Raw genomic sequence first — 27,373 nt, 5'->3', positions numbered from 1 at the left:
TTTTCAATTTTTTGCACTTTTTCCAGTAAAAAATTGCCAAGGTCCAGTTGATATATGAATTTATTGCAAAACTTTAACTGCAACCCTGATTCCAGAGATAATTCATGGCATTATTTCAGTCATCCCAAATTCAGCAATAGCTATTATTAGGAAGTCCAGAGACATTATAAAATTGAGAACCATGTAGCCATGACAATTTCTAAAAAGTACCATTACTAATAAAATTGCAAATAACCTTGGGATAAAGTACCAAACTGGATAAACCTTTGCATGCAAATGTTATGAAACAATAAAAGACTGCAAGATACTAGACACAAAAGCTTGTCAGGTTCACACAAGAGACTAGTAAGGGTGAAAAAATTAGTATTTCAGTGAATTTCCCACAATTTCCCAAGAAATATGTGCATGAGTGTAGTTTATCATCAATACTGTTGTAAAACTATAGTAAGTGAAATTTGGAACATTTGGTAATTAAAAAGTGGCAACTAGAAAATGAAAATGTTAAAAAAATAGATGAGAGGAAGAGTTTATCTGGGTTTTTTCCTAAGCCAAGACAACCATATGCTGCACCAGCTGAAAAATCAAAGTGATTTTCAATGTCAGCCTCAGGCACTCGTAGGTCTAAGCATCTCTATAGGTGCAACTAAACGGTACTGATGATAGAAAGGAGTAGTTTTAGATTCTCTGGAAAAATTAAGCTTACATAAGGAAGGAAAAACAGTTGAGAGAGAACAAGAGAATAGCAAGATCTACATCAGAGAAGGCACATTCTCCTGGCAAACAGAGAGGACAAGGCATTTCTGGATAATTTTGCTGCAAGACAACCTAACAGCAAAAATTCTTATCTGCTTTAGTAGCCACTAATTGAAGTTTAGGCTTCCATTTAGGGAACTCTTTCCTTGTCTTGCCTTTTCTGATTAATTTTAATCCATCTTTAATTTTTTCATAGAGGAAAAAAACAACTGTTACAAATAAATCTTCTAGATAAGTGAATGTGACTGAATAAAGAGAAGACCAAGAAGATCCATTTTGCCACGGCATCTACTTTTGTTTTTCTAAAGGAGAATAAATTGAAAAGCATTTCTTTTAAAATTCTATATGCATGACACACCATGCTTAGTTGTATCTCATTTAGTCATGCAACTCCTCATCCATGTAAAAGCCACAATCTATGGCACACATTGAAGAGGATTTCATATGAAGTAAAAGCTCTGTTAGCATTTAATCTTCTGCTGCACACACATATTTAAGAAAATAACAAAGAAAGATAAAGGAGAACAGAGTAAGGGAATTGTTGCGGGAAACTGAATGCAGACACTGTTTTCTGTACAAACACCACCCCTGATTTTCATTTTTTCTTTCTGATCAGGTTTTAAAAACAATTTCATAACCAATCATACGTTCACTGGTGAGAAATGTTATTCTGAATTTGCCACAGACACAGGTGTCAAAATGTAACAAATGGTTTTCATCTATACGTAGAACCACCATAAATAATATTATTATTTATCTCATTAAGGGAAACAAGAGTGCACCTATATTGTGAATCTGCAGACAAACTCCTGTGACCGACTGTAGTGAATGCTTCTCTACATTTCTATAAGATTAACGTGATCATCTCTACATGTCAATTCACATCACATTTTATCACATTCTATCACATTCTACTACTCCTTATCACAAAATTTAAAATATTACCTTATTAATTCTATGTAGCAACTTGTGTAGACAGCTAGTCACCTACTAGTTCTAAAAATTGACTTTGAAAATATCAACATCTTACGTGCATAGCTGCAGGGGAACAGTACCCCTCCACAACTTCAAACTCAGAAAACTTCCAAAACTGTTAACAACTACCAGGAGTATTAAAAGGCTGGTACTGGCTTGTGAAGTACTGAGGAAAGACAGTTTAGGAGAGAGAAGGGCAATCAGCTGGAACTTGCACTGGGAAGTTAAAGGACTCCCAGCCCAGAACAAATTAATTTCTGGTGCCTGCAGGGAAACCCAAAATGCCATCTGGCAGCAGGACACAAGCAGTGTGCTTATGTTGCAAACACACTGCTCAGGACCACTTCAGAGTCAGCCATCAGGAAGAGACCAAAAGGGCCCATTTAGACTCCTTCTCCAGAGCAGGATCAATGTTCTAAATGTAATTTCTAGCAAATATCCATCGTGTTGTGAAAATTCTTCAAGCAAAAATCTATTCCAGTACTTCAGTATCGTTACTTTTCTCTGAAAAGAAAAATACACTGTCCTTTGTATGCTAGGTTTTTGAAAACTTACCACGTTCTTTATTTTTTGTTTGTTTTGGTTTGTTTGGGTTTTTTTGTTGTTGTTGTTTCTGGGGTTTTTTGTTTGGTTGGTTTTGGTTTTGTTTTATTTTTTTTTTTTGGTTTTTTTTTTTTTTGTTTTTTTTTTTTTTGTTCTTTTTTGTTTGTTTTGTTTTGTTTTGTTTTAACTTAAGAGTCTGATGCACTAAAGATTTTCTTGGAAATTGGGTTTTTGACAAATTGAGCCACTCTTGCAGACTGTCATTCTTGCAGTGTGAAAAGGCAAGGACAATAGTTGCTTTGAGCATGCACAGTGTAACAGGTCTTGAATAAAGACTTACTCCTTAATGCATAGTTAGGAGATCATGCAAATGCTGTAGGAATTTAAAAGCCACAAAGACAAAAACAGTTAAAAGGCAAGAAGCTTTACAGAAAACAGGCAATCTAATTTTGTACAGCAAACAGCAAATGTAAATTAGGCAGAGAGGGGAATGCACAACATCATGTGACATGACAGGTTTGGGATTGGCATACCTGGACTTTAGCATAACTTCCTTGAATATCTTTCTTTTTAAACTCATCCTACCCTCAGAAATTTAACATCACAGGCACTCATACTGCAGGAGGATAAGTTTCTAAATAAGCAAAAAAAGCTAAAACAAAACTGTCATTTGTGTATATTTAGGCACTGAATATTAGAAACATTTCGAATAATAAGGTCTAGAGGGTCTTTTTTTTTTTTTCATTTCTTCCTTCTCTTTTTTTTCCTCAGCAAGAAAAGTACATTGATACAATTAAGTAACATACAATTAGTTATCAAGCATTTACAACTTCTTACTCACCCACTGGAGACATTTCAGGGACACTGGCAACATAAGGCCCATCCAGAAACTTCGGCTCATTATCATTAATGTCCTGCACTTTGATGATGAACTCTGATTCAGGCTCTAGTGGTTTCTTGGTGTCAACATCCACAGCCTGAGCCCGGAGTGTGTAGAAAGGTTTTTCTTCTCGATCTAGGCTCCTTATGGCATGAATATCTCCCGTGGTCTCATCGATGGTAAAAACCGTGCCAGCACCATCTCCCGAAAGGGTATATTTAACAGTGCCAACTCCCTTGTCCAAGTCAGAATGAAGCTTGAGAAGAAAAAAAAGAAACAAAGGGAGGACAAAAATATTAATGGCTTTTCTTAGGCTAGATGACAACTATTTTTTTTTATGTAAAAAGGACTTTGAAGGAATCAATTTCTTTAGTCCTTAACTGCCTCTAAGTGCATGGAAAAAATGTGGGTAGTATGTTATGTAAGACTTTTACCCCTACTTAGTACAGCACAGACTTGCTGCAGTTCAGTAACTAAAACTGCAATGAAGCAGGGCTTCACATTTGTTATAAACTGAAATTTAAGACCAAGGACATAAAATGACTCATAGCCACATCAAACAAATGTGAAATGACATAGAGAGTGTTAAAACCTTTCACAGGCATTTAGCTTTCAGAGAAGAAAAAGGGAAATATCTAATTATTTCAAAAGCTTGATGGCATCTGAAACTCGAACTTAATTTTAAAAAAAGATACACCTCATGATTACAGTAAATGCTGAACAGAACTAAAAAATACTGCCTTTTACACAAATATTTGATCACTGCTTTTGTCTTTTCTGAGATAATCACATTGCAGACTGTGAATCTAGGAGTTTCTTGCTCATTTTGAAACAGTACAGAACTCAGTATTTTCTGCCTTAAATACCAAGATACACATTTTTCAGGCTATTACTCTGATGAATCTCTAGTTAGAACTTAAAATTAAAAAAAAACAAACAAAAAAAAACCCGTTGAATTCAACTTCTTGTATGTTTTTGTCCTTTTAATCAGTGTCTATCCTACAAAAAAGAAGTGTCCTTAACCATTATTATAAATGTATGATTTAAAGAAAATCCAAATACAGAATGATGAACTTCTTTCTCAGATGCCTCTACCAGCCTTCTCCGTACTCACCCTTTAAATACATCTAAAAGTCTTAAAAAGATACACAAGGTTACATCACTGATGCTGAAATAGTTTTTTAAATGTTCATCCACTTTTTCCCTCTAATGAGGACTAAAAAGATCTATAATGGACACTGGTCAGAATGAAGTTTTCAAGAGTGAATTCCCTTAAGCTGAATTGCAAAGCGATTATGGATTGACTTTATTTACATGATGTACTGCCCAAGGTGAAACACAACAGAGGAAACATGGGACATGAAAGGAGATTATGTATAAAATGAATTACTGAGAAACTAAATGGTTTCAGTAATGGGGCAAGAAGCTAAGCTACAGAAAAGGAGTTAAAGGCAATTACTAGCATTTATAGCTATTGACTTGAAATTGAAAATAGGTCCTTGTGACTGTGGAAGAGGTCATGGTTTGTGGCACAGAGCGAACACATAGTCCCTTCTTTGTCTACTTTTTCATCTCATCATTCTTGCTCAGTGAATATACTAAATTCTGGTCTTTCATCTAGCTGCCCCCCACATGCTATTTTAAATTATCTCTCCAGTTGAAACGAAAGCATTTTGCTTCCAAGGTGTTAAATATTTCCTTGCTTACAAAATGAAAAATAATATAGTCTAAGATAATTAATATCTATTTCTTCCTCAACATTTTAATTTAAGTAGCTCAAAACTTCCTGCTGTTTCATTATATTCTGCTCAGTAAAAACTTGGTATTTTCCTTCCATTATCATTTAGAGTCTTACAGACACACATCAAGAGAAAAAAAGAATCAAAATGACGATGAGAAAGCTTGATGAGAGAGCTTGAAGAAAAAAAATGTTAGAACTTTTTAGAGGGGACCAGACAATTGTTTTAGTAGTGTCCTTATATTAAATAAATTTGCTTGGGCTTCATTGTGAAGACTACCTTGATGCATACACCTGGAAGTAAGAATATCACAGAGCAAAATAATGCAGTTATGAGGCAGGAATTTGTAAACAGAGAAGCGTGACAAGATTACTCCCATCTCCTGTCATTGGATTTGGCACTAAAGCTGAGATGGTTGAGTGTGTTTCTGATTGCCAGCTGTAGGTTTTGCGTTCAACTAGTAACAAATCAGGCTGCGTTGCATGTCTTATCTGAGCCCTTGGATTATACTAGAGAGAATCAATTACAGTTTCTTTCCCAGCTGGAAAAAAAAAAACAGGAAAATCAAGGGCTCCCAAGACAAAGCAAGACTGAAGTACAAGGACTAGATTAAACATCGTTTTTGTTCCCAAATGTATTGGAGAAAAAAAACAGTTTACAACTGGCAGGATTAGCAATTCTACAGTTACAGATGTATTCACTGTATTCACCATGACCTCTTCACAAGTATCACTCAGTTAATACAACCTGGGAACCATTCCACCATTCTATTTAAGCAGAGCTGCTATGCTCTGCATTGGCTGGGATGTGTCACATTGTATTTATTCACCAAACCTGCTGATTTTGACATATGCTTCCTACATGACGTTGCTGGACAACGTGCAAATGCATGCTTATTTGTAACCCACACTGAGCTAGGCAATTTGTGGGGCAATTCAACATTACACAGTGTCAAATTACTGCAGGGGAATGGCTGATTGATTAATTTAAAATTAACTAAATTCTCCAACAATAAAAGGAATACAAAACTTTGATTCAGATGCAAGGATGAAGATAAAGAAGCTAGCATTAGTGTACTTAGAACACTAGGAAATAATCTTGACTTTCAATGCCTGAAATTTTCCAGAAAGCAGTTTAGGCTAAAGAATAAGTGCTTGGTACTGTGTCTTGATTTATGTGCTACACGCTGTATTGCACTGGAAGAAAAGACATTTAATTTTTTGTGCTGAAAAACATACAGAAGATTTGTGAAAGACTAGGTTTTCTGACACAGTAACTTTGGATTTGCATCCCATTTCTCCTTCTTGCTCGCACTTGTTTTCTAATTCTTGGTCTTCCACTATTTCAGCAAAATTAAAGGGCAAGAGAAAAAGAGAAAAGCTCAGATACTATCTACTTCCCTCCCCACAATGTTTACATTTCAGAAGCACCTGAATTTACTGCAACAAGGTTGTACAAATGATTTTATTTGCACAGGTTATCTTAATTTTATGTCTTCTCTATAAATCCTGAATATTAAAAGTGCAGAAGAGGCTTGGAAGTGTTACGGATTCATTTCTACCTTTGCTGAAATCTCCACTTTTATTCTCGCTATGTAAGTAACACAGTTTAGTGTCAGATCTTTGGACAAATCTTTCCCAATTGTAAAACTAATAATTTCTTGCAGCAAAAGTCTGTTAGTAGAGAAAATAAAGAATATTTTTTTCCATAATGGCAGAAAAAGACGTATAATTCCATAATTCTTGCTAATGTGTACAAACAATAACACATATGGCAAAGGAAATGGCTGGTTAAAAAAAAAAAGTGAATAATAAGATGGAGACTATTGTGAGATACATTGCATAAATCTATGCAGAAATTGTGACAGTGTTTTTGAATCATATCCAGTACCAGATGCCAGACTGAGGCAGTCTACAAGTCCATGTGATCTAGCAATCTGCTTCAGCCTGTAATAAGCTGAATGCTAGTTTGCTTCAGAAAGGATGAAAAGTTGGTAACAACTCACTAGTAGCACATCTGGGACAAATTATTTATTCAGTTCTTCTGACAGTTTCTAACAAAAAGTATGATTATTTGTATTTTAGTAATAAATAAAGATACTACTGCTTCAATAACTCAGTGTTATCAGCTCTGTGTCACTTCAAGAATTCATACACCTGCACAAATAATTTCAAACCACATGAAAGACCAGGAAATGCATTAGGCAATGCACTTCAAGAACGAGTCTATACTCCTAGGGAAATTGAGCATAGCAGGAGTATGGATCAGATGTATTTGTTCCTCAGTGTCCTATGGTGCTGATTTTCTCTTCTGTATCCTATTCATCTGATCCTCAACTGTCCATCTTCTCTTCCTTAAATACTTCAATACCTTCCATTAAAACAATCATTTTGAAAGTCAAATATGTAAATTCACACACATAGGTAAAAAAAAAAAAAATGGAAACAAAAGCTTAAAAAAATTGCAATATAGTCAACTTTAAAATGAAGTAATCACTATAACCCCACAAATCATGCAAGAACAAGGGCTATGACATCGGCCAAGATTGCTGTGATCTTAATTTCACAGGATTACAGACAATGAAAAGTTGTTGTATGAATTAACAACTTCCCTTTCCGCATTTCTCATCTTCATAAAAAAAAAAAAAAGGAATGCTTAAAATCCTTAAATTTATATATTCAGTCTATGATACACTCTGAGATTCTAGGCCTTATTACATTGCAAATTTCACAGGCTGAAAAAAAAATCACTGTACAATTTATTTGTCACTAGTAAATCAATTTAAATGCTATATTCAAATATAGCAGTGCATATCTAGACTGAAAAAAATAGTAAAGGTTCCAGGCCATTAACCATTCCTTGCCTGCACAACAGTATTAGTTACACATCCCACATCTGTATCTTTATATCATTTTTCTTTATGCATTATATTTTAGGACTTTACTCCATTATTTTCTCTTTCTGCATCTGCCCCCAAGTCTCACTATTTATTTTATAGCCACCAGCCCCTGTACTTTCTCATAAGATGTGCAATGAAAACTATTTGAGAAACCAGAACATCCATTCAACTCCAATATTACCTAAGACTAAAAATACAGAATGATATCTTGAATTGCGGAAAGCAAAAAAGGCCATTTTTGTACATAGTTAACATAGACCAAATCAGACGTATTTTGGCAGATCTTTACTGCAAAAGTGTGTGTGTTAAAACAAGGATACCTACTACAAGAGAGAAGAGTGTAAATGAGACTGAAGAATTTCTATTTGGAAGGGTGCCCTTTTAAAATACATATATTCTACATATATTTCTCTTGGCAAGAACTCTATGGTCTACACAGATTGCATAGTTTCTTTTAAAACCTGATAATTGGAATCTAATGTACTGCTTTCCCACAAATGCATTTATTCTTTCCCTCTAAAAATACATAAACCTTGAAAATTTTCTTAAGATTCAAAGGGGTGTGAGGGTGCCAGAGACTTTAATTCAGGACATGGAGAAATTAAAAAAAAATAAAAAAAAAATTAAAAAAGTAATTGTTGCTAATCAAATCAAATAAAATAGTTTTTTCTTTCTTTCCCTCTCCATCACACACACATCACTGCAGAGGACATTTAGGGACGAGGTAAAATCTGCTCACAACACAGTCAGTATAAATGTTTCCTTATCCTAAAAGTTTGGATTACCTAGGGCATCTTCTAAATAATAAGTTAACATGTATTAGTCAGGCAAGACTGCAGAGTAAAGCTTGTATTGAGAGGAGTTAAAACAGTCCAGCAAATGGATCATATGAATGACAATAGGTATATGGAAACAAGGAGCAACTAAAATAAAAGAATCAGAGAATCCTTTAGGTTAAAAAAGACCTTTAAGATAGCTCAGTCCAACTGCAAAATCATGAGGTAAAAGAAAGGTGAACAAAAGGACAAGAGTGATTTTTTTAAAGGTCACTTGGAAAAGAAGAATTTTCAAAGCTGAAAATTATTTGCAATCGGAAGAGTTGTATTTTTGCTAGCTTTTTGCAGAGCTTTTATAAGAGATTCCCTTCTGTGAGCAGGCTTTCTTAGTAGTATGAGAATTGACATAAAAATGTCAATTAAAGGATGCATATGTGTGTATGTATATATATATCCAAAAAATTTTAAAATACTATTTGAATAAGTAAGATGTATCTTATCCTCATGATTAATTTTCTGTGTTGTATTTCCATGTCTTCTCTTTTTATGATTAGTAAAATATCTTCTTTCAAGAATTGACATTCTTCTGACTACTTTTCGTAAAAATAGTAATAGACAATGTAGTTCTGCATTTTGAAGTATCTTTCTGTACAAATAAGATTAGAATATAATCTTATTCAAAAGTAATTAAGTAAAAAAGAATTTATACTTTTTCTTTAGTGATTCTTGTTTCACAAATAAAGCTGAACTTTATTTAAATTAAAACACTTACTATCCAATTAAATAAAACATTATCTCTTTCTGTCATGGGGATTTAGTCTAAGCACATTAAGTCAGAACAGACTTTTCCAATAATGAGTGTGGTTGTCAAGTAGTAAGATGATGGCAAATGAGTCGTTAGAGACAAATAAGAACAGTACCTGACCTCGTCAGTTTAGATGAATCTTCATGTCTACCAACATAATGCACTTGAGGGGTTAGGGATTGTTATTTTTCTAATTCTTCTCTAGATGAATATATTTTGTTGCATTATGTGGCATTTAATAGCAGTACATCTAAAACCACATTGAAAAAAATCCCAACATTCCTTTTATAGATTGCCATATATGAAAAAATATTGGCCAATGTAAAACGTTATGCACTTAGTAAAGCATTGAAAGAATTGAAATTTCTCAATAATGTATTAATATAATTTAATTATACAAGTAATTATACACATGAGTTACAAGTTGCATAGATATCTGATTATTTTTTCTACATCACCATTTCAACTGGAGCTGATACATATAAAAATGCTGTGTTCTGGTCCGCCCTCTTCAACTTTGAAGCAGGAATCAACATTAGAAGTAATTTTAAAAATTAAATTATTCTTACTGATCTCATATAACTTCATATTACAATGTGCTCTGTGCACATATGTTGATAGGTTTCAGTTCACAGTTATGTTGAATGTCATTTGAGAGAAATGTTCTGCAGAACGGTGACAGCTGATGCGAACTTCAATCTGTTGAGGTCGCTGGGTATAACCATTGTCAAGGAACAACATAACTACAGGTTCCAACAACAAATTCCAGTATTGGCTAGAATAAGAGACAAAATTTGAGGAAATTTATCAACTTCCAATTTCTTCTTTATCAAGTGCAATTTTTTATATCCTTCTGAAGGATTATGAGCTACAATGGAATGTGCAGCTGCTGATGACAGCTCAGTGGAAAAATATTCTACCATATTATTAAATTTTTATAACTTTAGAGTTTTTCAACATATTTGACAGGAACTGAGCAGGGGATTGAATGTGAAATCCTCACAATTCAAAACCCTTAATGCATCAGATGGGAAAAGTGAGGCTGTGCCATGTATCCTCATACATGAATGAGATCTTTTCACTGCTGTGCACCCAAAATCCGTGGTAAACAATCATCTGGGTTGAAGGAGCCTGTAGAAGACATCACCTGTTACTAGTGAATGCATTTGAGTTGGCACCAGTAGGCCTGGTTTGAACTACACCTGTGAAAGCACTGGTACCCCCTCTGTACCCATGCCTGGCTGGAGTCTTTGTGGTTAAGTCAGAGGATTATGCTGATGCCCAAAACTCAGAAATAAGGAAAGTGAAATTGCCACAAACAGAGCTCTGGGGAAAAAAATCATCCCATCTTTAGGCAGGAGATATTTGTATTCCTCTTCAAGACAACACTTATTCACTGATTCCAGAAACTAAATGAAGAAAAGACAGCATTGCAATCAAATTCTAACTTTTTCTATTTAATTGTGCAAGATCAGCAAATTTTCAATGACATTGCTGTAATCAGTTAAAATGGTAAGTATGAAGGGGTGTGATCTTTTGAAGTAGAATATATGGTTGTAGTATTTCCCTTTTGAAAGAGGAATCACTATAAGAATATCAAACAGAGTTGCACCACTCTAGATAATACATACTGACAGCAATACATTATTTTGCACTGTGTTCCCTGCTGTATCTCTTCTAGAACATATATAAAGGATCAGTGCATGAAAATATGAATTATGCTGTATGAATAAATATAATGAAAATAGACACTTGAGACTTAGGAAGTCTTTATGTGATTTTTTTTGCATCTAAACCAACATTTCTAAGACACCTGTTAAAGGAGAGTTCATAATTTTTAATGACTATGTACTTATATTTATGAAGATAGCCTCTCTGAAGATCATCAGATAACCACTTTTCAGAAAGTTGAGAACAAGCAGGAACTTTATACTGCAAAGTATAAATGAAGCTGAAATGAAGCTGTTGGTAAGGTTAGAAATTTTCAGTCTAGAACAAGGTGTTTATGCTCATGAAATGACAAAATTTCTTTTCTTTCTAGGGTGTGTGGATGTGATCCATTTTCTGCAGAATTATAGGCTATAGAGCTCTGAAGCTACATGGTGTAAAATCCTAGTTAGTTACTTGACTTTTCTACACAGAAAATACCATTCTCATCAAAGGACACGTTTGATTCCTCATCTCACCTAACAATTATGACATTATGGACTTGTTTTTAACTTGAGATATAATTTATAATGGAAATTATAGCTACAGCTAGTCAGTTGCATGACATTTTTTCTCTCACAGGAGTTGCACTACAATGCTAGTAGGAATACCTTGTGTGATAGGGAAGAAAGTGTGGGATATTCCATTAAGTTTCTGAAGTGACAGACAAAAGGACAGCTGCCCGTTGACAATTGCCATGCTGCTGGAAGAGATCTTGACTCTGAGCAGCTTCCACTCCTTTTCTTGGTGGTATTCACTTCTCCATCATAAACCTCTGGAGCTAATGAAATTGCCCTGAAATTCTTTGTATCAGACTGTCCCATCTAATTAGAGGAATGGAATAGCTGGCTTTTGTAAGCCTGGCTCTTTTCAAATTAATTAAGGAAAACTCAAATTTCTTGCTGGAGTTGCTCTTCTGAGGAGGGAGGAACCTGTATGAGGGACAGTAGCTGTAAGGCAGAATACATTTCCACACTACAGCTGCAATTCAGAAAAGAATACATCTCCAGCTATGCAGTCATAAATATCTAAAGGCAAAGTACTGAAGTAATCTACTACTGTTCATCAATCCCTAGTACAGAAAACCTTACTTAAGAATTAGCAGACCTCCACAGACATAAAAATGGTGCATGTGACCACACACAAAGTGAATCCCAAGCCTGACTGGCTTCCTGAATCAGCTGTGCGAAATATCCAGAGGTAGCTTCTCTGTAAAGCCAAGGGCTCAATATCATTCCTAGAAGTGTACCCTAATTAGGTTCCCTAAACTAGATTTACTCTACTTCAGGAAGTCACAATTTTATGATACACAGAGCCATGAAAAGACACATTATTATACAGACTCCCATTGCTTTACCCATTACTCTAAATAAGCAGATTCTTTTCTGTGTCAAAGACAATAATAGAAATAATAATATCATCAATATTGATAAATACTCAACTTTTAAGTACTTCAAAAAGACACTCTGTCATAAGCAAAAAGTGACAAGTTCTTGTAGTTGGAAGGTAAAAGGAAAGACTAAAATTGTAGCCAATGCACCCCTAGAAATGTGTGTTGAATGAGTATTAGTTTAAATCCATTGAATTTGGAAAGCTAAAAGATTATAAACTGATTATAAAAACTTATGCTTACTTTTATACTGTTTGGAACCTTATTTAGCAAATACACCTGCTATTTTCTGACTTGTATCTGTGTGCTCCTCCACTCCAGCTTGAACTCGGAAGGGTTTGTAGTAAAGGCCTATTAAATTCTGCTGGCACTGATGAAGCTTTCTTCATTTTTATCCTTCTAATTAATTTTTTTGTTGTTTTTTTCCAAGTATTTTTTCTTTATTAACTGCCTGGAAAATGAATGTTAAACACTCCCTTCCTCATGTATTTAAATCTAATGTTAAGTTAAATACAAAAAACTTGTTCCGTAAATCACACTTACTGTGAAGCTCTGTCAGTTAAGGTGTCTCTTTTTGTTCAACAATGATATACTAGAACAGATAGGGAATGACAGAGTAAAAAGATTTTACCTCAGCCTGTCTATCACTGTGACAAGACATACTATCATAAACTGTTTGACCAGTTCTTGAATCTAAACAGGAAAAAAACAATCTTAGTTCCATCACAGAAGTGAAAAATATGAATTTTAACCCATATATTAGAGGGATAATTTTAAGGCATTTACAGGCACAGAATTTTGTGAGTGAAATATACTATCTTCTGAATTTTTAATCTCTTTGTCTTAAATTGAGCCAAAAAAACCTCAGGCAAACATTTACACTACAAGACACACACACAAAATTGCAAAATAATCCAGCAAGCATGAACAAATAACACTTAATATGTAAGGAATAGAAAGAACAGCAAAGAAACTGAGAGCTCTTCTGTGCCCTATGCATCAATTTCAAGAAAGCACAACCCCATGAATAATGTTCTGGCTGCAAGATTTCCTCAGAACAATATTTCTAAAGGCTGTATTATCACATAGCAGTTTTGATATTCCTAAGGTTCCAGAAGCAGCATAGGAAAGGGTTGTGTAATATGTATTTCTTTCATTTTGCTGAAGCAGTACAGATAAGTGACATGCTGCATAGTTTGCATTTTTTGCTAGCGTGTGACACAAGGAATTTTTTGGGTTTTTTTGAAGTTTGAGGTTTGAGGTATTGCAAAAATAGGAAAACATTCTATTTCATTGGGATCTTTTAACTGATCAACATTTGTATGGAAGAAAAGTAGGTTCTTAAGACACAGGTAAACTATCAGATAGAGTTTGTTCTTCTGGCTAGGATTACTTAAAACAAGCAGTATTTATGTGGTACTATACAGAACTGAATCAAATCCCAGAAATCCTATATATATTCTAATGGATTCTATTATGGACCCATCGATATTTCACATATCGTTAAGCTACATTGTGTAAGAATATTGGTATGTCTTCTTTTTAATAAAAAAAGTCACATCTCTGTATTAAAAAGCAAAAGAAAAATATCTTCTACAACTCAAGGTTACATCATTTCTGCACAAATGGAGCAGTTTAATTATAAAGCTGAATATGATTGTCTCTGCTGGATATTCCCAATTCAGTTTTAAGAAAATTATGTTGAGTTTACATGCATTTATACGTTAGCTATAGTATTCACTTTCAAGATTTACTCATGCTTTTAATAAAGACAAATGTTCCTAAGAATCTGTGGAGAGTACAACACCATAGACCAAAAAAAATTAAAAATATTTATGATTTGGAACAGGAAATATTATATGGCTCTGTAAGATCTCTGTTTTCTATAGCTGTGGCTGTATTATGTTTTATATTGATGAGATGGAAGAGCAGATACCTCTGCTGCTGCTATTGGGAGAGGAAAGGAAGAGAAGAGCATAGTCATTTTAGCCCAGAGACAAGAGGGTGGGAAGGCTATTCTTACAGAGAGCTTGGAAGAAGCTGGAAATAAGGTAGAAAAACCATCCATGTCTGGATGAGTTTATATTGCATTCTTCTGACAGAAACAACAGTGATATCAATTTGTTCTTATCTTGCATATTATTCTTCTAGAAGTCCTGGGGAAATCAGTTTACAAGGATAAAATCTCTCCAGGGTCCAGGGAAGTGTAACTGTATCCATAAAGCCTAAATCTTGGACTTGGGAAAGCCAATGGCAAAACTCCCGTTGTCTCCAATTTTATTCAATAATAATGAGGGCCTTGCAAGCACTATCAGAATAGTCTCCTACAGAGTATTGTCAGGATTCTCTCCTGAACACTGAGAGTAAACATTTCCTTTTGTTTATGTTCACACACTATGGAAATTTTCTTTTCACCTTTAAGTTTTACCATACTAAAGATCTCAAAGTAGAAACAATAAAAATATTTTCTTGTGTGGAAACCACTCACAATCTCTCTCCCCAATCCCTCCCACCCCCTCTTTTTTCATTCTCCATAACCCCAAATACTTCAAATAATAATATTTGATTATTTCAAGATTCAGGGGTAGGATAAACTTTACTAAAAAAATGCTTTTTCAATTTAACCCTAAACTTTGTTAGACAGAAATTACTGTGAAATCCTTTCAGTAGTGCGGGAGTTACTCGTGATGTGACAGAGCTTTTATCCATTCATAAAAGTTTCCAGAAGTCAGATTTCTTTCACCGGCAATTGTTGCAGCTATTGGTAGCTAAATTCACCTGAATTTGCAGCAGCTGTTAATTATGATCAAGGAAGTGAAATTCACATTTTAGCAATTTTCCTAAACATATTCCTTTGGTGTGATAAACGACACACACCCTTTTTGAACATAAGAACAGACTTATCTATTAAATAATAATATATTCACTGGCTGTAGACCTTCTAAACATCAAACATCATCTTTCCTTTGCTGTTTGCCTTTAAATTTTTACAGATTCATCATCATATGACATTTATCCCAAATGTAGATACAAGGACTGTGTAAAGTGTTTGTGCCTCTTCAAAAAGACTGTGTAAATATTTTACTCACTGAATGATAGAAAATCTCTGTATTGAATAAGGCACTTTAAGAAAATGCACAGCCTAGTGAGGTTAATTTCGATTATGCCTGAAAGATGTATGTATAGAAACTTCATACTTGTTAATGAGAATGCAGAAGAATGGCACCTATTTAGAATTAGATCAGATCAAATGAAACAGCATTTGTTTGTAACAAAACTTTCACTCCAGCCATATTTTCACCATAGATTGAACTAGATTCAGCAATAAGGGAGAATGCAGCCTAATTTACATAGGAAGAGAAATCCATTACTGTATCCAATTCATCTAGAGAGGTAAAAAATAGAGGGTTTGCTTAAACCAAATCAAAGAATGAACAGGTAATTGCAATTATTTACTAACAAATTTACCAAAAATGAGTAAACCATGAAACAGTAGTTATTTCTGTTGCTCACACTTTTTTAGGGGAAAATAGTCTAGATATAAAAATTGCCAAATTCGTTGAAATAATTAATTCTATTAAGAAGCATTTATTTTCAGTGTGAAGTTGTTTACCAGAAAATCTCATTGCTTTCGAGGCTATCTGATGATGATTGGTCTTCTGCAGTATTGATTTAATGTATCAGAATAGATTCATGTGAAAACTGCCTTATGAGCATATTGTCTTGTAAGCAGTGCTTACAGTAATTGAAGAGTAATGCACTCTAGTATTGAGGCAAGTTGTATTTCCCTATCTCTTTCAGGGGCGAGCTCTAACTACCAAACTATGATCATAGTGTGTGACTGACCATAGGAACGTATCAGGTACAGCCTCTTAGAAGAGAGCCTGCAAGCCATCCATGGAAAGTCATTCAAGGATGTACTATGTAGAACTGCACTTTATTTATCTAGTAAGAATAACATGTAACTGCCAAAGACCATATCCTCAGCAGGGCACGGGTCTATTTATAAGAGCCACATGTCCCATAGAGCTGATTCTACCAAAGGAATAAGGTCTTTAAGTAATTGAGTCTTATTTGACTCAAAAAGAAGAGAAAAAAGCTTTATGCACAGAGCTTCCCACCTTCCTACCCTGACCTTCCTCACCTGCACAGGGAAATAGCCATCCTTCTTGAGCTGCTATGAGATCCAATTTAGAGCCACATCCTTCGCTCTAAAACTAAGTTTTTTGAGATGCTGGCTTGACAGAATGAGAAGAATAAGGCATTCACTTGTAGTGAGCCTTTTTAAGCTTTCAGAATAGATTCATCTCTCATTGGCATCCAGCTGGCCTTGTTTTGAGTGCTGCTAAATTTTCTTTGAAAAAACGATATAGCACAGACAGGGAAAAAGATTAAGCAAGCCCAAGCTTTTGATTTACTATATGTGTGCCTTAAATGTACATATTTTTCATCTTAATGATACATTTACCAGAAACATGAATTGGTATTGTGGGATGCCAAACACCTGTCGCAAAGAAATTTCATGCCATAAAATCATGAATAAACTATGTCCCAGCACAACTTACAGCCATATCAGGATAATGTTCTTCTGTAAGAATTCAACTGAATACAAAATTTTCTACAAATATTCTTTAAAGTTCATAAACTCAGAAAGAAACACCAATAAATATTTTGAAATTCATAAATACATTAAGATTTCTTTGCTAACTTGTTTATTAGCTTAATAACCTAGTTAGGCTGGGCTTCATGTGATTAACGAGCCATTATAATACCAATCTCACATAAAATTAAAATAATCTTAAAATTAATTTGATTTAAATAATCCTACTAAGTAGTGATGTTTCCATAATGGAACAACAGGTACCTGGAACAATAAATACTTTCTTCATATTTTGATATACCAGCTGCACAATACCACTAGTAGCAGTGTAGCATTTCTATCTTCCTGAAGCATCTATTTTGTGAACTGGGTTAGTGCTGTGGACCCTTAGCAACAGTTTTGGGGCTTGAATGACTCCTTTGCTATCAGCACCATACGACTGACTGTGGAATACGAGATTCCACAGATATTTTTTTTTTCCTGTAAGAACTCAAATCTTTTTCCCTTTAAGATAAACATATACAAATTCATTCTTAAGTGTGAGGTGAATGTGAAATGGAAACTGTATTTTAGAAGAAAAAAAGAATGGTGCGATCTGAATATGTCTCTTCCGTACATAAATTAAACATTGATTTGATGCTGATTAATTTGGTCTCAAAAAATTCTTCTTACTTAAGCAAGTTTGCCCTCAACAGGAGCTGTTTTCACTTTTTAGAAGGAGCAACAAGAAATATTTGGAAGACAGAAAAAAACCAAACCATATATATATATATACAGAGTAGTTCTCCAATTTGCCTGTGATCTGTGAATGTCATGACTTTGATAGGCAGATGAATAGCTGCTTCAGCCAGGCTGGGCTGTACAAAGCCTGTGCTAAGAACAGATACACACTTGTATATAAAGAGGTTATAAAGGAGAGGTTACAGATCTCAGCTGGAGGATGTTTCTCCCTGTGAGTGCAGTACAACTTTCTAACATACATCCCTCCTCAGCACAGCAACAAAAACATACCAGAATCATTAAGGGAGGTTGTAAGGTGCTTCCAGATGACTTCCCAAAAGGGCAAGTAAACCACTGTTTTCGCAGCATTACTGACTACATTTTGCAGGCTGATCCTGCTGTTACACCCACTTCTGTCCCACAGGGGAGGTATGTGTGCCAGTGCCATGCCAGGGCAGCAGATACCAGCTCTTTCTTTACTTAGCTCACAAAAACTCTTACATTTCCTAGCTGAGCGGTACTGCCAGCTGTGAAAAGAATGGAAAAGCACTTTTCCCCGTGGACAGGTGAAATAATAAACTAGTCATGGCAGCAGCAAATTAGCCACACATATCAGCACTGCAGGCTGTATATAGGATTTGTGTAGCACCACGCTGAGTCCCAGAGGTATTAAGGACTTTGACAAAGGAAAAGCTAATGATGTTCAGGTTCTACAAAGCCATGTTCATGTAAGAGCTACAGATGATAACTTTACATCAATTTTCTGAGAGAATAATCAACCCTACTTACAGGAAGGGAAACAGACAAAGAAATAAAATGGTACAAAGAAGCCCAATGGTACAATTTGTAGACAGAATTCAGTGAAAGTGTACTGACTTTAATGGCAGTACTCAATTGTTCAGCTGCCTTCCAGCGTAATAGTTGTAGATGAGTGTGAAGTTTGTTTTTCATTCAAGCCATAGAACCTCAAAGGTGAGAGAAATGAAGAATAGTCTAATTTTATAGAACTTCAGTTAGAAACACCTAAGAAATTATTGATCTTAGTAACTCCAGCTGAGTTAGCAAGAGAGAGCAAGAGAGAGAATAGACGGACATCAGCTCTAAAGAGAACACCAACCAAAGCAACTTTTTCTCCTTCCATATGAAACTGGGTGAGTTTGATGAAGGTTTAAGGTCAAAACCACTTAAGGTCAAGATTGTGAAACCAGAGGACATGTGAGAAGACACTCTAGATCGTTTACCAGCTCAAAAGTAAATAATTAAATAAAGTTTCCCAAGTGCAGGTTTTATACACACAAACAGACACTCACAAATTGTCCACATGCTTGTTTAGGACTAGTTCTTTTCCTGCTTAACATGGAAGAGAAAAATGAAAAAAAAAAAAAAAAAAAAAAAAAAAAAAAAAAAAAAAAAAAGAAGGAAAAAAAGGCTTTGATCAAATATGCAAATCATAGGCATTACTAATGCATGTTGCAAAACAGTTAACAAATATTTCCAAAAGAAAGGGCAAATGAATTTTACATAGCCAAGTATTTTAAAAATACACATTTTATGAGAACCTTACAGGAAAAAACAGATGGCATTTTAGACTGCGTTCTACATACAAGATTTCTCTATCAAAGACTGTGAATTATGTATATATCCTTCTCATATCTTTTATGTGTAAAAAATGTTTTGAAATATTAATTTTTGTAGTTTAGAAAATATTACTATGAATATTTTCAGGATCACATATTCAGAAGCATCATCCTTCAGAGAAATAAAAATAATGAAAACGGCATAAACAAGTATTTAGAAATGACACCTTGTGTCATTTTTACACCAAAACTTTTATCTTGAAATTCAGTTTTCAGTTAGACTATCCTACTTCTCTTTCCATTTAATAAACATAATTTAACTACGCTTCATTTTATCTTCCATTATTGCAGTGAAAAAATCTATTTAAATAGACCATTTATTATAAACTAAGTATAACAAATAAAATAATTTTTCATTTCTCTGGCATGATTCTTATAACTTTGCATTGTCTGTTTCGTGCTTTTGTCTTAACAATAATTTAAGATCAAGTCAAAATTTATTCAAATTGAAATGTCTTGGTGACTTCAACATAAATTTGATCTGTCTCATAATTTTTATTGTTCTTGATATGTTTTTTCACAATGTGAAAAGTAATGGGTGGATATGTTCTAACCCAGCTCAGAACTAATCATAAAAAGAAGACTTGGACAAATGTAACTTTACTTGCAGATCACATACAGACACATAGACACACAGATATGTAGCATCAAACTTGGAACTTAAATTCTTCTAAATCAATATAATTTTACACAAACAATGTAAAGACTTATTTTTAGTACCTAGATTATTCAAGGACTGTAAGTCATGAAAGATAAAGAGTACAAACTGGAAATTTTTACATACTCAGGCATGTAAGTACCAAATATCAGTAAGAGTTACTCCAAAACTAAGATTATACCCTCATGATTTATACTACTATTTTGCATAATTTCTTCCCCACCTTAGTACACTGTAAAGTATAAATCTTTTCTGCTCAGTAGGTCATCTTAAAAATACTGGAAAATTGAATGAAAATTTAGGGAAAGATGGCTGACTAAATATGGCAGGACTCACCTAGCCTCGGGTAGTGTCTCTATCTATTTTTTATTAGACACAAGCTGTACCTATGTTAGCAGGTAATGTGAACCAGTGAGAGTGTTCTGTAGAATGAAGCAGCTGATGGAGAGGAATGATGCAGGCAATAAACGCACCTCAGGGTTTTCTGCTGAGAACAAAATCTCATCTGGTTCAGTGGACTAAGTGCCAATTCATGTAGTGCATCCTCTCAGCTTTTTTTATCAAGGAGTGATCTAGTTTGTACTCTCTAAGACCTCTCGTGATGTGAACAAAACTACAGTAAGTCTGAATGATCAAGAGATTTGCCTCAAAAGTGCCCTTTAATTCAGAAAGAAAACACTCATGAAGATCTATCTGCTGCTATCTGGTAGCAATTCTGAAGCACGAGCATGACTTCAGAATTTCAGAAGAATAATATCACTTCTTAATTTTGAAAGAATAAAAAAGAAAATTAAGAAAGGTCCCATTTAGTTTTTTGGACAAGGCCCAAATGGAAGTGAACTTTAGTTTACGTCTGCATTGTATCTTTTAATAAAGATATTAAGCTCTTATTAACTGTTTATAAAATTTGTGGTGGCATAAAGTATGGAATTTAACAGGATAAAATGAAAATTTACTTTAAAATCTCTGAATCTGAAAAACAATTTCTGAATTTTCTTTTTTTCTTAAGAAATTCTGTCAAGATGTTTTGACATAATTTAGAAAAATAAATTAACATTTATTTACTTTATAGGCATTGTTTTTAGCTCATCTTTTCCTTTAGTGCATAACATTAATGAACATTATGACTATGAATGACTTTCAGGGTTTTTTAAGACATTTACATTAAAGGATATGAATGGCTTTGAAAAGTCCTTGAATAAATTTACCCATATTTATCTTTGTAATTTAGTTTTTTTCCTACAGTTTGAGTTACATTAATGAAAAGTAACACTGAAGATAAAATACTGGAGCGAATAATTTCTACCTACTTATTTAACTCAGCATATGGACTGTCCAACACTAACAAACATGACAGCAGAAACCCCACAAATACACAGAATAAAAGAATCTTTTCTTGTCCTAGATATTGGGAAGAGGGATTTCACATGCCTTTTTTCTCCCTCAAAATACCTTTTTATATTTTCCCCAATAATACAAAATTATCTGTATAATGCATAAAATGTGATTAAATTCAGGACATATTACTTATTATCTTGTAAAACCTATAGGAACAGTAATGCCAATAGGCTAATTACTTATACCATTACTTTTTACTAGGTTTTAACCACTAATACTTGCAGATAATTAAAAAAAATGAGCAGCCTGTCAGAATTATTTAATACACCGAGGAAGCCATTACTTCCAAATCAGTCTCTGGGGCTGAGCTCCCCAAAGAAACATGTTAACAATCTATTACAGGGAACACAAGTGAATACCCATAAAGCACAAGGCAGACTGTTAAGAACACAAGACTCTCAGTTGCCTGTTTTGCCAGTTACTTTAATAATTTTGTCATCTATTTTGGTGATCCATTAATACAGTAGGCTCGTGAGGACTTGGCAGTGCTGGCCTTTAATCCCCTTCCCTCTTCCCCTTGAGCTTACTTTACCTTACTTTTTACCTTGCAGTTACAAATTTGACATTATTAATGTCAAGACTAGGAATGGACTTGGAAGCTAACTATTTAATCTAAAGAACACTGCAGTGCTGGACGTAGGAAAATTTAATCAGTAAGACTTTATTTAATTTCCAGATAGGCAGGTCTGCCCAGCTTCCAGAACAGTTACTGTGTCCTTCAACAGAAGCACAACTCCTTACTTATCAATTCAGACAATATCAAACTGTAAACCATTATTTATATTAAAAAATCCCACATTTAACATGAATTAGAAAAATCAGAAGGATGGACTTTCTGGTTTTTAAGGTTTCAATTTAATTTGTACATTATTCAGGCAAATAATTCAGTCTTCCTGTGCTTCAACTCCCTACTTAGGGAAGAGAGCTGATATTTTCTTGACTCACAGAGATACTGCAAGGATTATCATTGAAATTATCCCATTATCATGGGCCTCAGTGAGGAGGTCCATATGGGAAAGCCTCTTTGAATCACTCTACTTTATAGGCCGGTTAATAAGCAAAGAGGACAGAATAATTAATTTTTTTATAGGATAAATTACAATTTATTTTTAAAAGTATTGTTCCAAAACAAAATAACAGTTTAGACATTCATTTATTTTTAATTGTTAATATATCTAATTTTACTGCTCGGAGTAAGAAAATTATGGTATATTTGCTACCAGACTCACATAGCAGAAGACTCAGCTTGCTGGAGAAGGAAAGGTCAAGTGCACTTCAGCACCAGGCCTTACAATAGCTTTCAGATATGATAGTGTAATAAATATGTCAAAATGGTGAATAGAGTAAATAAAATAGTACATTAAAAAGTACCAAACCCAATCTTGTTTGCATCCAAGTGAAAGAATAACTTATTTTTGGTTCTGTATTTTGCTATTAAAAAAAAAGCAGTGCAAGTTATTATTTCTAATATAAATCATAAACTTGTCACTGCCTTTTAACTACCTGAAAATATCAAATTAATATAATATATTAGTATAATAATTATTAGTATAACATACTAATAATTAGTATATTAACAACATAATTTATATTAGAATATAAATTACTCAAAATCAGTAAATGTTTCACTTTTTAAAAATTTTCAGTTGTACTGGTCAGTTTTTAAAGTTTTCAGTGTCGATATAATGGTTCTTAATCTGCACAAATGCTGTCTCCCAAAATTCATTGGGCTTGCACAGGAATCTTCTGATTCTGCAAACACTCATTGATTATTTTCTTGGACTCCAATATGAGCATCAATTAAACTAGAAGCAGTTCCATGCAGTTGGGATGATACAGATGGATATGACAAGCAGGAGCTATTAATTGGCTTATATGACAGTGCTGAAAAGTACTCTTGGTTTCTAGAAAAATATATATGCACTAATAACATCAATGAGACTTTTTTCCTTAGCTTTCTCCTCCATAGTTTATGCTTCAATTCTCACAGTAAGGAAAAAAAAAAAAAAAAAAAAACATTGTTACAGAAGTTAGACTGCCCTATCTCACTCTTTTATTATAATCCTTAATTCACATCAGCAATAATACACACATATTTATAGCCTGATGGTTTTTGACACAATAACTGTTGTTGACTATCCAAATCTGAAACATGACACACCAAAAAAAGTATCTTTGGATCCTGCATGATGAAACACTAAAAAACTGTACTGTCTTCAACATAGTAATTTTACACTGACACCAAGGTACAAGAAAACATAAAAGATTCAGAATCAGCTATGCTCAACATCTTACTCAGGCGTCACTCATGAAAACCAGCGTTATGAGAAAAACTTGAATAGAACAACTTCTGCTGAATGGCATAGAATCATCATCAGGGAATATGGTTTATCTACTGCCACAGTGACATAGAAAAGGGTTTACTAATTAAAACTCATTTACTGACATTAGCCTCTAGGATATTGGAACAGAAAATTCTCTCATCTTGTCTCACCTTAAGATTCTTTAAAGTTCATCTTGAACTGAACACGAGAAAAGAGTTTTTGAAGACCCAAAAATTAAATAAAAAACAATGTGGTGTGGACATTCCTGACAGGACTAAATTCTTATTCAACCAGCACATAGAACACCTACTCTCTTTCAATTTATGTGGGATTTTATATATAAAGACTGTATGGAAATATATGCAGACACTGCAGGTTTCTAAGCTTGCAAGACAAACAAGGAATTCTTCCACAGAAGTAAAGCAGAAGGTGAAATTTAAAAATCCTTTTGTTTACTTCTTGATTTTCAGCTTATCAGACAGTCAGAGTAACAAGACATGATCACAACTCTTATCCCTTTTAAGAGGTCACTTTATTTTGTGAAGCAGATTGTGAAGTATAATTTAAACCACCTACTGCATTTTATAAGAATGCCATAAGATTTGCAGAAGAGGGTAAAAATATCCCAGGAAGAAGACATACAGGAATATTTGTGCATTGTAACCTGTCTTTTGCAAGCTATTTGAGTTTGAATGTAGGTACCACTGTGTTTCAAGGGCTGTCACAATCATGCTGCATGTGGATGATGAGCTTGCCTGGGGGGTTTCACTGCACCTAATCAAGTCCCCTCACATTCCCAAGTTGGCCTGAGCATAGGCTGAGCTAGTTCCCTCTCGCTTAGAGTCAGAGAAGAAACCAAATCAAAAATTGGGTGTGTAGGCTGCATCCTCAGCATAGCACACGTTGTTGTGCTTAGGTCAGATAGAAGGGATCCTCTGGGGGACTTGTAAGAGGCCTGAAGAGGCTCAGTTCTTTTTAAGGGTGTTTTAAGAATGATCCTTTGTCAGTGACATGGACTAGAAAACTAAAGAAGCAGTTAGTGTGAAATGACTGGCAGTATGAGATATTGAAAGGCATGAAGATTTGCAACAACATCCCAAGCCTCTTGCTAACTCAACATATTTTTTGGCATTACATTTGTATAGTGACCTGCACTAGATAACATAACTGTCTTATGTTTTTTGAATCTAATATTATTACTAATATAGCCTAATCAACAAAAAAAGATTAGTAAATTGTTATATGAAATAATGCAGATGTTTGCATTTTACATATAAAGACAAATGCTCATGTTTTTCACTAGGAGAAATGCTATTTAATAAAATGTATTTTTTCTTTTTAGAACTGATATCTTGCTTGATAAAAACTCCTTGCCCATTAAACTGCCCAGTTTCAACAGATTTTAATGAGTCACTTTTGGGAACATGACTAACGTATATATATAAACACTTATCATTCATTTATTCTAGGTGGAGGAACATATCTGTTACTATCTTTGGTCCCCAAAGCATGGTGTGCTGCACTGGGTACACGTGGCCTTCAACCCAGAGCTCTGTCTATGGCAAAGGTGAAGGTCAGAGAAAGCACAGTTCACCACATAATTTCCAAGTGCCCAGTAGTTCATGCAGATATTGGTGGTGACTATAGTTATTGGCCTTTGGCAAATTGATTTTTTATTAATTTCTACATACTCTTAATCATTAACATGAAAAATTCTGTTATCTCCTCAGCAACCCGTGGCACAGAGCTACCTATTTTTGATTGATTCATTTTGTGAAGAATCACTTCCTTTTATTTGCTCTGAATGGCTTTGTATGACCTGTTGGCTTTGTATCCCACGCATTTTGCATTGGTGAAGGAAGGAATCTTCCCCCTTTAGTCTCACCCCAGTGTTCCAGATATATTTGAGACCTATCATATCTCCTCCTATTCGTTTCTTTTCCAGGCTAAGGAAACGTATCTTACTCAGTTATTCCTCACTGACAAGTCAGTCCAAAGGTCCTGATTAACCTTTTGCCCTTGTTTGTACTTTTCACAGTTCTTTGAGACACATGTTCTCTGAGACTAGAGAGAAATAATTCCCAGTGTGGAAGACACAGGCTCACCAGAAATTTAGATACAAAGCTGTATTAATGACAGCTATTTCCTTCAGCTGCTGCTAAGAATTTCCAACATCCCATTTGCTTTATTTGGCACTCACTGCACACTAAGCAAATGTGCATACAGCTATTATGAAACAAGATCTCATTTGAGAGAGATTATCATTTCCACAGAGCACAACAATTTATTAATGAAATTGGAATTATTCCACTCCTCCCACAGTATGTACTGCTTTACCTCAGGTTTCATGTCTTATTTTAGTCCTGTTTCATAATGTTTTTCCCATTTTTTTCCATTTAGCCTTTGTCTTTAGTAACTCTTGTAGCTTAATTTGAAGAGCAAACACTTCCCTGGATACTCTCACACTTTCCAAGATAATTTATGATGACATTAAACAACATATGTCCCAGCCTAAATCCTTGCTGATACTGAATATAGCATCATAGGGTCCAAGATGAAACATAGTAATGTTTTTTCAGTGTTCAAATTAAGCATTTTCGCAACAATAGGAGTGAATAATCCTTCTGTTACTAAAAATCTATTTCATTTAGCAAGCAGTAGCAAGGTTTTAATGGCCTTACAGTATCAATCATTGATAACAGAATCAATAAGAACTCTAACTTACATGTTCAGGGACTGACAGCTAAAATAAATACAGTGCATGCAAGGTATTATTTTTATCATTACAGCTGACATTAGAAGACAGGAATTTTTTCCAAGTTTGCTTTGTTCTTTACACACAGTTTTTCTCTTGTTGTGAATACAAGAATAAGTACTGCACACATCTATTTAGATGAAACCCATTGTATTTGTGTATTTATGAAACAAAACCTTCTCCAGAGGAAAATTAAATTTAACCTAGCTACTAAAAATTAAAACTACATTAGTTTTAGTATGCGTCAATTCTACTGGACTTTGTGTTCTCTTATTAGCATGTCTTTCAGCTTTTCTCCTCCCTTTTCCACCTTTTATGTGATCAGCCCCTGGGCTGGGTGGGGGTGGGACATGTCACCCAGCAGTGAGGATATAATCACCTTTCTCCTTAGTCACCCTCTCCTGCCTGTAGAGCACAGGTATCGTGCCATGCAGCAGTCATAGAACACATGCACCTGCTGCTGCACAGTGAACTACACCAAGGAACTTATCAGAGTTTTAAAAAATACCGGAAGGAAAAGGCCAATTTAACACCAGATTGTTTTTATGCTTTAGACCGTCTTCCACCCTTAGAAAGAGCACCATCTGTTTCTAAGAGTCTGAAAATGTCTCTACAAGGTTATTGGATTATTTGGGATTTTATAATCTCTATTTAGATTGACTAAATAATAAGCAAATGACAACAGAGAGAAAACCTTGCTATAGTGTTCCTGTTACAAAATTATTTTCCACTACTGGGGCATCTAAACAATATTTGGTTATTTTTATGTATTGTTATTATGTCCTCCGTTTTAATCTTATCCCTTTCCACTTTT

The 27,373-nt window shown here is 34.4% G+C and overlaps 1 protein-coding gene across 8 annotated transcripts in view; it reads right to left on the bottom strand.

The window, feature by feature from the left end:
* Positions 1-27,373, bottom strand: part of CDH12 (cadherin 12) — a 534,486-nt gene that overhangs the window by 124,856 nt on the left and 382,257 nt on the right. For all 8 annotated transcript variants that reach the window (XM_088170601.1, XM_088170597.1, XM_088170617.1 and 5 more), the window contains one exon: positions 3,113-3,407. In XM_088170601.1, coding sequence (XP_088026727.1) covers positions 3,113-3,407 — 295 coding nt within the window. The remainder of the gene's footprint in view (positions 1-3,112; positions 3,408-27,373) is intronic.

This window comes from Sturnus vulgaris, chromosome 1 (genome assembly GCF_052056855.1).
Source record: "Sturnus vulgaris isolate bStuVul1 chromosome 1, bStuVul1.hap1, whole genome shotgun sequence".
In the NCBI taxonomy this organism is placed as follows: Eukaryota; Metazoa; Chordata; class Aves; order Passeriformes; family Sturnidae; genus Sturnus; species Sturnus vulgaris.
The sequence above is the reverse complement of the archived record's forward strand: the minus strand, read 5'-3'. Positions and strand labels throughout refer to the sequence as shown.